The following is a 13839-nucleotide window of genomic DNA, read 5'->3' as shown; positions in this document are numbered from 1 at the left end:
TACATTTCACTGGAGTATCCCACGTAGGGAAACTAACAACGCGATTTATGAAAAACAAAAAAAAAATGAGAGCAATAATTAATCTAAGATTTTTTATGTATTTTAATTTAATCTACCTATTTCTTATAAAATGATTCAAATGGAAAATTATATAATTTTTGGCGTACTGTACATACCATCAACCATGATGGCCAAACGGATAATGTTATCTAACAAAAAAATAACATGTTGTTTTTTAAACGTTTGTTTGGATTCAGATTATTAGGTTGAGCAAGTGGCCAATATCAATTTTATCGTAAAAACAAAATCTTTTAATACAACATCCACTCTGTGGGTATCCACAATATGATCTTGTTAGGATCGGACATGGTTCAAAAATACGCACTACGTGCGACTTCTTGAATCGCCGATACCTTTTTTGTAAAAATAATAACATATTATGTCAACAGCGTAACCCCTTAAAATCTTTCGTATACCCCCTGGGGTACCTACGTGTACCACAGTTTGGCAAACACTGGCTTAATTCATAACAATAATAAATACAATGTATTAATTAACTATTTAAAAATATATTACATATATTATTTTATATGAACTACAGTTTAATAAAAACTAAGTTATGCTAATATATTTTATAAATATAATATCTCTTATATTTTAGGTTTTACATATTATTAGGTATGTTCTTATAACTAGCGTTGAAATGTCAGATCGTCGCTATAGGATTGGTTTCTCGAATATCCGTTTTTGTCGAAATCGACCTTTTAATGCAGAATGTTTTTTTGTATTTAAATGGACCAGAACCATCCTTTTCTTCAAATTACTTTGCAATGAATACAGCATTCATATGCTGTAAAACAACAGTTTAAATACTTCCATGTATTTAAATATAGGATAATGAAATTTGTTTCTCGTCTCCTGAACATTCGACATCTAGTCTATTCGACAAACCAATCCTACAGCGACGAGATGTTACCTATACATTATTTTGCAAATCGATTTCCATAGGTAAGTTTAAATGAATTTAAAAAATGAAACATGAATTATTCTCATCTGTGATATTATAAAACGTGTTAGTACACAGGTGTTTTATTTCAATGTTTCTTCAAATCTTTTATAACTCTCATAATGAGAATATATTATAGCGACGATTTTAAACGGTTAATAAAAACAATAATTTATTACTATAAGTTAACTAAGTAAGTAATTATTTTTTTCTATTAGAACCGTGCGATTTACGTGGAGTAATTTACTAATACTAGGTAGGTATTTACATATTTTTTCACTACGGTTAATAATATCTTAAAATTAATGTTAGGCACAATTGGCTACACAACCTGTATTTTTGAGAGTTTTACGCATCATAAAATAATAGATAAATCTAAAAAAATAACAATAATTTCCACTAAACAAAATAATTTTTTGTCCGCTTTGGATATTATGTTTCACAAGAAATGAATTTTCTAAATAATAGAAACAAACACCAGCAGTTTTATAAAAGATTTTCATTGGTAACATTTTTTAAAACTAATTTTTTAAATCTTGACAAACTTACTTGTTATTCTTTACAATAATTTATTTCATAGTATTTCTGCTAGGTAATTAATTATTATTTTTGCTAATTTTAATACCTAAATCCAAAATATATGGATATTTTAATATAAATTACTATGGCCACAGTTTCATACATAAAATAGGAATGTTGATTATCAGAAACTGAAAAAATATTGACTATGTCTCACTGGATGAATTCTGTCTTCCCAAACCTTCTACTGAGAAATCTGAAAGGCTTTCATGACGAGTTCTCGTATGCTGCGCCCTTCCTTCGATAATACGCGGAGGAAAGATGGGTCGGCGAGCCCTAGGACTTGGAGTACCTCTCAATGACAACCGACGTCCTCCTGCCATTCTTCGTCTCTCTAGCAATCCCGCACTAGAAACTTCCATCGCATTCGAAGAATATGGAGGAGGAGGCGTAAGGAGTGAACCTCTGCGTTGATGAATAACAGTTCTCGATACCAAAGGAGATAACGTCGGAGTAAACGATGAAGATGGAATAGGATTTGTAGAAGCTGCTGGATGTAAAGAGAAACGACGTCTTGATACTGCTGGAGGCAGCGCGGCAGCCGGTGTCATAGAAGTACGCCTTCCGCCGTCTGGAGTTATTACTGCTGGATGTACAGAGAATCTACGTCTTTGATTTGTGACAGAATCTGGTGGTGTGACAGGGGGGAATAATGACAGTAACGAAGGGAATTGTGGTGGTGTCAAACTTGCAGTTCCCATTTTCCTCCTTGGTACATCTGGAGTATTACCGGAATGTAATGCTGTTAAGGCTCTGATTAGGTCGGCAATCGTAGTCTGCTCAAGTAAATCGGCGTTCTCTGAAGGTAATGAAATCCTCGACGCTCTTCCCGCTCGGGTGTCAGCCAGATATTTGTAAGCTGGTGCAGCGCTTCCTCTGCCGATCGCTGTTCTTCGAAGATATTCAGCAGGAGTCATATTATTACCTTCCGCAACATTCACAGAATTCTTACTTGAAGTCAAATTCAATTTACCCTTAGTACTTTGTCTTCTGAAAGGATTCAATTTACCCAAAATTGTCTTCGAAGAACTCTTATCGACACCAGTCTCGCTTGTCACGGCGATGGTTGGTATTGTAGGTGCTGACATTTTACCAAACCGTCTTGCCTTCATAATCTCCTTAATCTTTCCTGACGCAGCAGGACTCGACCAAGTCCACTCACTATTACTGTAAAATCTGTCACCTTGATTCGGCATGGATACTTTAACTTCACTGACAGCTCTAGCTCTTGGAACTCTCGGAGGATCAGCATGCATTCGTTCTCCTCCCATACTCCACCCTGAATCTTCACGTTCACTTGCAAGAATCTCATCATCGCTGAATCCATGAATCCCTCCATCTTCTGGGAAGTCATCATCTTCGTTATGGAGACTTCCTAAAGCATCCACGACTCTTGCTAAAAGTTCAGCAGGTTGCATGATGGCGCTCGCTGCGAATGTCTTCGTCCTATCGATGGCGAGAAGGTCAGTATCTGACTGGACTCTCTGCAGTTCATTTAGTTTTGGAGGGAACGCTTCGGAATTGGCTCTTCGGCGGACAAATTCAGGAGACTGTTCTGCCGACTCTGCTTCTGGGGTTCCCTTCTTGGCAAAGGAGAGAGACGGACAACTTGAACTGCGGTGGAGTCGTGGAGCGGGAAATTCATCACGGTAAACGGGCTGTAGAATAAAAAAGACCAAGTCAAAATTCACAAATTTGAGATTACGAATTTTACTGGAAATCAAATCCCACTATATCTTATGCCTTATAAGAGATACTTCACGTCAATACTCCTCTCAAATGAAAAAAAAATATATAAACCTCGACGAAACCCTCGTCGGTGCGCATGTTGATGCCATATGAATCGAAGTGTTGGGGCTTCAGAGCCGTATGCGAGGAAGTTACAACTACGAACTTCATGCATTGTGCAATGGTCCCCCTGTAGTCTCAAACTGTGAAAGTGTAAAATATGAAATATGAAAGATACTAAACCTCTCAAGATCTTTCTTCCTGGTAGATCGGAAGTCATTCAAATTCCCTGAGTTCCATAAGATATAAGCCATAGAAATTTTCATAGAAACAGACGTATCGTGGAAGAAACCAAGTTACACATTGGCTTGTTGAGCCGATGATGAACATGATGTACATTTTCTAACGTTTTTTTCTAATTTTGGAACTTGACTATATTCTTTATGAATAAAATATACTCAGAATAGTTCAATTATTCTAAATTATAATTCAACTTTTTTAAAATTTAGTCGACAGCAATTTCTGATGTCACATAATTATGGGCTAGTCCAGGGGTGACGAACATACGACCTTAAGGACGCTTGCGGCCTTTTAGGGTCTTAAGTGTGCCCTTTTGACTGAATCCAAATTTGACCAAATAAATCCTTTTTATTTTTATATAACTTTTTATTAAAATATATTAGATTATATTTATATATTTTTTTGCGTTTTGACATATAAATTTATAATATAATAAAATCCCGTAGATCCTATCTAACCTTAATGAAGACACGATTCAGGTCACAATTATTGACAGATACCCATTTAGAGGATCAACTGAACTGCGGACTTCTATGCTGCAACCAAATATTCCAATGCTTTCCGAGAAAAAGCAGACACAGCACAGTCATTAAAAGCTGTCAAATTAATGAATAGTTTTCAATAATTTTAAATATTTACTATATCCGTGTAAATATAATATGTACTTAAATTATAATGTATGTATACATTTTAAAGGGTAAACCCATAATTAATAAATTTCATTGTTTTCCTTCATTTAAAAAATAATGTAAGTACACTCGAGTCGAGAAAAAACAAAAAAAAACGCAATTTTTTTGAAAAAAATAACTTTTTTTCTTAAAAATTCATTTGGAACCCTATTTACCGCGTAAATTGAGGGATGACTATACATGCATTTTTGTGTACTTATGTTTCTTAAATGCGGTCTTATTTGATTTAAGATAAATGAATGCGGCCTTCCGACAGGAAAAAGTTCGTCACCCCTGATATAAAGAGCTGATATAAGGGACCCCAAAAAGACGTGATAATATGGTGTGATGACAATTATTAATCGGGATGATAAACAGTTTATATACATAGTTAAATCTGGTAGTAATTCTGTTGGTTGCCCTCTCTATAATAGAAAAAAACACTGTATAACAAAATTCTAATCACCTTGAACCTCATCATGTAGATCTCGTTCAGCATCCTTCGAAGGTATCCCACGTCCTTGGTGACGCCGTTCCAGATCTTGGAGTGTGTCTCTTTGAGGTTCTGCGCCAGCTTGTGCTCTAGCTGCTGCATCCTCTTGGAGTGCAGACCTCGCGTGATGAAGCCGAACACCATGACGAGGTAGCCGAGGCCGAACGTGATCCAGAAGATCAGGAATATCTTGTAGATTGTGAAGTAGACGCCGTAGCCTTTGTCCGTTATTCCTGGAATATTTTTATTATTACAACGTTTTTATTAGCTCATATTCTTGTTTGTCCGGTGGTTGCTTGTCCAGTACAAATCTTGCAATCGATTTTTAACTAACTTCCCGACTAGCTAGACATTTGAAACTTTTAGAATATATCATAACACGATGCCAATGCATTCATTAATACTTTTAGCTATCTTTAAGCAGAATTGAATTAATTTTCAGTTAATTCTGTTTTGTATGAAAAGTTATTTCGGAAGAAATCCGTAATCCAATTCACTATTATTGGTTGCTAAGGGGGTGGTCTTAGCAACTAAATTATTAATATATCCGAGCGTTACTATGGAAATCAAAATGACATTTCAGTATTCTATATTTGTTTGTTGCAAAATAGCAAACAAATGATTTGTTGACAATTGCATTATTTTTCCTAAATTATTAATACATAGAATTGTCAAGTTTATATGATTCAACAGAAAATTTAAAAACGTGGTATATAAAACGTTCTTTTTATCTTGTAATTATTTATTATTGTCTTATTAAATAAAAAAAATGATTTTAAATTATTATTATCAAAGTAGGTAAGTATGTCATAAAACAATTTTACAATACTAAATTACAATCCGTGATGCCAGGGGTAGATTGATATAGCGCCCCCTACGCCGATGAACAGTGGCGGATTTTCCAGGGGTTCAAAGTGATTGTACCCTGTAACGATTAAATGAAAAAAAAAGTCCACATGGATGCCCTAAAATGGCCTAAAACATGCTGGAAAGACGAGCTCAGAAAGTTCGGTGGATGTACGTGGCAGCGAAGAATTAGGGACAGACAAGAGTGGATAGACCTATGGGGAGATCTTTATCCAGAAGTTAATTGATCCCGGCTGATGATGATGAAACAAATGAGTCCTGACTGTAAAGATCATATAAAAACCGGTCGGACTTTCAAAATTAGCGGGACGGTCGGAGAAAAACAAGAATCGATAACTGCGTTCCGTATGCCATTTTTTTGTGAACAACTCCGTGAGATCTCAACCAATTTGGATGGTTACGTTGTACTTCTTGCTAAAACACTGACAATAGTGTAGTTCTACGTCTATATATTTTCATTTTGCCAGTGAATCACTGAAACACTTTTTTAAGCATTTTTATTGAAAGACATAATCAACGCAATCATGTAAGTATAATATTTGTATTCGAAATATAATATTACAGAAACTTTAAACCGTTTAATACGATCGTACAAAATAATTCTGGTGCCTTGTCATGTTGTATTTTATAACATTTTATCAACCTCCGAGCCGTTTATTATTCTTCTTCTTCCACCTTATCACGTCCCAACATTGGGGCATAGGGCAAGCACAAGTTCGCGCCACTTCCCTCGGTCCATCGCCAACTATTGCGCACCCCGCCATGTCAGACCTGCAGCACGTAGGTCGCTTTTGTAGCACCGCTGCAGGGTGAGGGAGGGCCGGCCGGCCACGGCGACGGAGCCCTTAAGCCTGTGCCACAAGGGTACGAAGTGTCGCACTCTTTGGCGGCATCCGGAACACGTGTCCCAGCCACGTAAAGCGTCTCTTCGCGGTAACCTCAATCACCGAAGGCTGCTGTGTCTGCTCACGAACTCGGGTGTTTGTAACGCGGTCGTACCTATGTACCCCTAAGATTCGGCGGAGACATCGATTCTCAAAGCTCAAAATCCGAGACTCTTGAAGCTTAGTAAGATGCCATATCTCACAGCCACAGGTAGCACGCACGCATTAAATAAACAACATTTGGTACTCACATCAAATTTTTTTATCAATGCTATAAGTAGGTATGTATAATTAACGTTGGGTGTGGATTATATTCTAAATAAAAATATATTTGAATTTTACCTGCCACATAGTCTCCGAACCCTATAGTCGTCAGGGTGACGAAGGCATAGTAGACTGCCAAGGCGTAATCCCAACCCTCAAATATGACGAAGAGAATAGCCGGAAGGAATATAAAGAACAGGAAGCCGGGGATCAGGTACATGGAGATTTGGCCAACGAGACCAAACCTGCGGACCTGGTAGTCTATGTTCGACCCTGACGATGGATTTTTTTCCTTATAACGTTTGTAGAGGCCGCTGAACTGAAATGAAGATAAAACATACAATTAATTATAAAATTATTCTTCATAGTATTAGGGAATAAGAAATCAGAAAGTTAAAAGTTTCTATGCTTAGAGATAATAATAGCTTTCCCTCATTGAATGAGATTCGATTCCCGATGAGGTCGCAATATATTTATTTGATTTTTTCTCAAAGTCTGGGTATTTACGATTGTTTTCATTATATTACTAATTACACTACTGTTTCACTACACTAGTATTATTGGACCTCATGGCCAATAAAGTATTTTGATAAGATAGCATTGTTAATTAGTAATTTTGAATAATTATAGCAGTCTGGTTAAACTGTGCTATTACACTATCAAATCTAGGGATTGCAATACCGGTATCCCAGTAATACCGGTTTTAAAAATCAGACAATACTGATATAAGTATTCAGTATTGAAAGTGGAAACAAAAAGTATTAATTATCATAAAAAGTTTAACAGGACTGTAATTTTTTGTCGGGTTACGCGATGTCTGGTTTACTTCCGTTGCCGTTCGATTTCCCTGGTGACTAGCAACGACACGTGCAGATTAAAGGTAGGTAGGTACCTACTTCTGTAATTTTTAATTTATCCAAATATTTTCGCCAGTCGTTCGCGGGTTTTAGAAGTTGTCCGGTATATTTTTAAGTAGATATATCTAAAATTCTAGTTAAATACTGTTCATTTGTATAATCATAAAGAAAGTGCCAATAGTTTAACTAACTGGTATTTGTAAACAGTCTACTATATCTTACCTTTAACTATTTTTAAAAGATTGCATATTATAAAATATGCACCCATTTAGAAATTTTTATATCTATATTAATTATTGCTAGAGAATTCTGTTTTTTCCCATATATTTCACAAATACCGGTAGGTCTTCAATAGGAAATATCGAAATATCGGTATTGGTATATTCATACGGTATTGTAATTCTTAATCAAATCTCTGTCCTTGAATGAAATCACACATCGCTGTCTTTTATTGGAAGGTAACCCATAGTCTGAAGGTTATAATAAGTAAGTACTTATGACTAGTTGGAAAAATGGTAGCAATCATATTTTTAATACGCAAAAGAAATATACGAACATGACACATGCGTCAAAATCAAAATCTTCAAAAACCCAGGCGGCATAATACACACGTGAACAAAACTGCATTATCACAAAGATACGTGTTATGTAATCTAATCTGGATCTAAACCATTGTTGTGGTAAAGATATGGTGTAAAAATTCACCATGGATATCTGTTAGAAAATCCTTCGATAAGGTAACATGGTACTTGATATCGATGTGCAATAGATTGATATAGATGGTCTTATCAGATCTATGTTGTAAAAAAACATTAATATCTTTTGAAAACACCTCAGATATATAATAGATACCCACTAGAAGAAATCATATTTGAAAAAAATACGAAACTCGACGGGTTTGAACCCGTATAACCAACACTTGGTGTCGCGCCAATGTGTGCATTTTTTTTTCAAATATGATTTTATCTAGTTTGTATAATATCTGATTTGTTTTCAAGTTATGTATGTTCAATATATGGAATGTTATATTCTCAAAATTTTGTGAATTATTCATTGAGTAAAAAAAATGGTTTATTAAAAATTGTTAGCAAGTTCAAATAGGCGTTATAACGAACGTCGGTTAGTAATTAATTAAAGTAATTACTATTGCTTGATTTAATACACAAAGACCTATAGTCAACAATAACGCAATTTGATAAGCATTTCACGTATAACCTACTAGTTCAAATTCTCGTAATTAGATAGCAGGCTCGTAGCATAATTGGTTAATGCACAGATTGGCGCGACACCAATGGTCATACATGTTCAAACCCGTCGAGTTTCTTTTTTTTTCAAATATGATTTTTTCCAGTTTCTGAGGTGTTTTCAAGTTATGTATGTTCAATATATGGAATTCATTGAATAAAAGAAATGGTTTATTAATATCTTTATTGTGATTGATTTCTTGATAAACATCGAAACACAGGTGGTACTCAAAGGCGTGCGTTGTGAAGGCCACCTTGATGGTGAAAAACTATTAATGAAAAAGCGAACTTATCGTCTAATGATGCTGGATGAAGCGCTGAATACCTGGCAGAAAAAATGTGATACCTCCATCAAAAGCAGGCACACATATATGCTTTTTTCAACTATCGAATGACTAATAAAGATAACCGTTTTATCTCCGGACTATTACAACAATAGTTAATTTTAACTGATAGATCTGTAGTCGCTCGCAGGCTCTATGAGCTTGATTTTACTACCCATTCAAAATATCCACGTACCGAAGACGTACAGTATGCAAATCACTTCACCCTTAGCGATAGCGCTCACAGAACGCGTCGAGCGGGCGAAGTCGGCGAATGCAGTGTTTATTCATAACCATAATCACACGTCTCTTCCCGCGCATTACCCTTCACCTATGTAATATGCGGCCCAAGCAGCACAAAATAAATATTATTACAGCGCCTCTCATAACAAAGCAATAAAACTATTATATTATTTCGGGGCTTGTAATTAAAATTTACGACGACATTATTCAACCAGCGATAAACTGAACACGCAATAAAATTAAACAATGATTCTCTGTTATTAAATAATTGCTTTTCGCCCGTCCGTCGACAACGCCTCGAGCAGCGTAATTTTGAAAACGATGATTCATGCGGCGTGCGCGTATAATGCGTCGTGAAATCCAGTGGGCGCTGGCGTATTTGATTACGTTGTATTTTCGTTGATTTACGCGCCACTTGTAGAAATTTTGCGCGAGCGCCGCACTCGCTGCGTCAATGGGCTTTATGCCTAACGGAATATCTTAAATGTTTATGGAAAGAGATATTATAATAAACTATTTTGTTTTTATTCAACGAATAAGATCTGAGAATATAACATTCCATAAATTTAATATTATATACAATGTTACATTCTCAAATCTTGTGTCTTATTCGTTGAATAAAATAAATAGTGTATTATTTTTTAGCAAGTCTAAGTACCGTATAAAAACTAAATAATGGAGTAATCCGTGGCGTCAGTTAGTAATTAAGGAATTAATTGATACCTACCTTAATTTAATATACTAAAACCGATAGCCAACATTATAACGTAATTCGATAAGCATTTCATGTAAAAACTACTAGTTTTAATCGCCTTTATTTAGTAAGATGCCCGTAGCGTAATTGGAAAAGCATACTGGCGTGAATCCAGCAGATACAGGTTCAAGTCCCGTCGGGTGTCGAATTGTTTTCTACAAATTTTTTCCTAGTGTGTATATGCATGAGATGTTTTCAAATTTTGAAAGAGATAATGTTATTAATCAGTTCTGCTGAGATAACTGATTTATCCACGTCAAAAACAAGGCAACAAATAGCTGACCTTTTGGGTATATTTAAAACTGTAAATTCAATTTTAAAGTGCCTAAAACAGATGAGTATATATGGTCCAGTATCGTGTCCCTACTAGGCAGTCAAAAACCCTTTTCACGTTGATCTTTTTAAATCCAACTTATCTGTTTATCCTCCAATACCAAGGATGCATCATCATTCGAATAGTTTTCTATTGACATGTTCAAAAACTCAAGCATTGAATTAAATGATTTTTTCTAGTCCTTTTTTACTCAACTTCATAGTTATTTGATATGCTTATATACTTTTTCTTTTTTTTTTTAATTTAAAATTTAACGATAAAGTATTTATTGTATTTGGATATCGTTGTGCACATTGTAACATTTTAAAATCATTATTCCATGTATTCTGATTTACGGTTGTTTTTTATATATTTTATTTCATAACTGCATGCGCTGTTTATTAAAAAATATATATATACTTATAATGCAGTGGCTCATTTCAAACGTTTGGTTTTAATAAATTTGATGACAACACGCTCATCAAAGGGTTTAGGTAACGTGTCGTCAAATGCCATCCTTGTAGACGGGCCCAAAAATCTTTACGAGAGAGTTCAGAAAAGAGAATATTGCAATCCCAAATGTGTACACCATTCACCGACTACAATGAATATCGTCAAAATAATAATCAAGAATAAATTATATATCAATTTAAAATTAAAAAAAAAAACACTCACTGTATTCCCAAAGTAACCCCCCAAATTGGCAAAAAGAATACCATTGATGGGGATGCCGAAGATACCGTAGAATATCATCAGAATTCTTCCGAGTGTATTCGTTGGTGCCAAGTTTCCATAACCTGAAAAATATAAAAAATATATTACTTTATTTTATATAATATAATAGTCTATCACTTGATATGCATCACGTCATTGTTTCTACGACACGCGTTTTTCTCGTTTGGTGAGCTTTTCCAATTAATTATGGGAACCGAAATTTACACTTTCGTTTATGTAGGTTTACCTATACATACTTTAACTGAAGTAGACGGCTTCGCACGAGATCGCTTTATTGATCGATATACATTTATCTTAGTTATTAAAACAATAATAATGACATTATTTAATATTAAATATTAGTATATAATATTATCTAAGCAAACAATATGTCAAAATAAAAACAATACTGACGGCTAAAGTCAAATAAAAGAACATCAAATTATTAAGTCGAATCCAAAATATGCAAACTTTATCTGTAGTGAAAATTTAAAATTGGAATTGGGAAGATAGGTAATTTAAACAAATATTCGGCTTTTATAATATATATATACTGTGTGGTCTAATATAGAAAAAGAGGTAATGTGCTGTAAAAAGGGATAATTGGTATACTTCCAATTCATATAAATTCGTAATAAAACACGGCCTCTAGACAATATTGCCTAGTCTGTCTAGGCCAGGGATGGCAAATAGGATTTGATCGGCGTGCCAAAATAAGCCGATTTTTTTTTTAATTTGTGGCGCGTGCCATTCATTTTTAGGCATACACAAGATATTATCTAAATCGTATTAATTGAATATAAAAAGAATTGGGTAGGTACATTGGTAAAGCCTCAATTACATTGAGCTTCTTTACGAGCTGTTTATTGGCGAATTTAAGAGCGGGCGATTCAGCTACTGAGATTTGATGATTACACACAAAACTTTCCATTCGCTGAGAAGCCACAAGCCAGCGACTAATTTGACGGAACGTAGTTCGTTTTTTTACCGGGAGGTTGGTACTGCGCTCTACTGCGCAGACGCAGTAGGCCCACACACCGGCGTGTAGCGTGTAAAGTTGACCGGCTTTCAACTTTTCTCGGTAGAGTGTTTACAACCTACTTATTAGCTTATTCGATGATTACACTGGGCGACTTTACAGGCAGATTGTAAATTCGCCAATAAACAGCTCGTAAAGTTAAAAATGGGCAATTAACACATTTGAAGATAATTCTAAAGATACTAATTATAAGCTATGTCTTTGACCATTCAAGTGTGATAAACGTCCTACGAATAATGATTGCTTTATAATAATTATTGACCTAAGAATAAATTAGTGTTTTTTTGAAATGCGCCATTTGTTTTGGCATTCCCCAGTGATAAAGCTACAACGTACGGCCGTAGCTATAAATTGACAAACTATAATTGAAGTAGGGAGTAAAATGATGTTAACGCGCGTAATTTTTTATCGTAAATATTTCACTATAATAATGTCGATATAAATTATACTGATGGTTTTATAAATGGGTTTAAAAATTAATAAATGTAAAAAATCTTAACACCACTGCACATTTATGTATTGAAATATGACTATATTCTAAAACATTAGAGCGAGAGGTTTAAAAGAATACTATTTTATGTAATAAAATTACTTTATGCTGTCATCAAATGTTTAAAATAAATATAAAGGATAATAAGGCGTCAAAATGATATAAATAGATTATCTACAACGTTTAAGGTATGTCTAGGATCATGCTTTGAAAATAGAACAAAAGCTCCATTTTGACCTACGCTGAGCATGTCCCCCCTTAACACACAAATTTTTGTTTGAGGTTTTTTGTTTCATGTTATTTGCGAGACTTTTTATATTAGGCTGATATGTCGTTGATTGCAAATTAATACGTGCTGCTGAATCTTCTTTGTCAACCAATGACATTAATATGGACGAATCATCTGGAAAAGAAAATGACGCTCACTTTATTGTCGGGTCTGCCGAATGGCATAATCTGTTCTAACGCCATTACAATAAAGGTGTTATTGCTATAAATTCCTGATGCTTTTTGTTGGGCCTGCCGAATGGTTCGGTTCGAACGGGTTCGCTCAAATGAACATTGACATTAGAAACACTGCTCTAACGCCATTACAATAAAGGTCATATTGCTATAAATTCCCGATGCGTGATATCGCATAATGAAATTGCGTGACGTCTACGTATACATGCGAATGCGCGAATTTACTAGCTAGCTACTGTATTGAGTGCGTCGTCCATTAATAATGTCATTGTTGTCAACCTATTTCTAGTCTTTGAATGTACATGATTCAATATAGAAAAAAATACTTTCGCATGAGTACCTACCTATACGTGGAATAAAAAAAAACGGTCAACAACGAGATTGCTAGTTTTTTTAACAGATATAAAAGTATCAAGCATGCTTTTCCATATTTTAAATATTGTGTTTTCAATAATTCAGCATTCCGATTCATCAATTTGAGAAAACTGATGACATTCCAATTCTTCAATATATTTTCGCATGTTTGCAAAATTTTCAGTTCAAATAGGATTAGATTGCAAATCAATAATTTCAATTAATACATCAACATGATTTCACTTTGATTTTACATC

The 13839-nt window shown here is 34.7% G+C and overlaps 1 protein-coding gene across 1 annotated transcript in view; it reads right to left on the bottom strand.

The window, feature by feature from the left end:
* Positions 1–384: 384 nt before the first annotated feature.
* The window catches only part of Ork1 (open rectifier K[+] channel 1), a 75033-nt gene continuing 61578 nt past the window's right edge, over positions 385–13839 (bottom strand). Inside the window, exons 3-6 of the mRNA XM_085948873.1 lie at positions 11199–11320; positions 6868–7108; positions 4748–5007; positions 385–3243 (exon numbers count right to left, since the gene is read on the bottom strand). Coding sequence (XP_085804999.1) covers positions 1732–3243; positions 4748–5007; positions 6868–7108; positions 11199–11320 — 2135 coding nt within the window. The 3' untranslated portion in view covers positions 385–1731. The remainder of the gene's footprint in view (positions 3244–4747; positions 5008–6867; positions 7109–11198; positions 11321–13839) is intronic.

This window comes from Rhyacophila brunnea, unplaced genomic scaffold, assembly GCF_057557595.1.
Source record: "Rhyacophila brunnea isolate RB1 unplaced genomic scaffold, BYU_Rbru_1.0 scaffold_21, whole genome shotgun sequence".
Lineage (NCBI taxonomy): Eukaryota > Metazoa > Arthropoda > Insecta > Trichoptera > Rhyacophilidae > Rhyacophila > Rhyacophila brunnea.
This window is presented reverse-complemented; position numbering and strand designations above follow the sequence as displayed.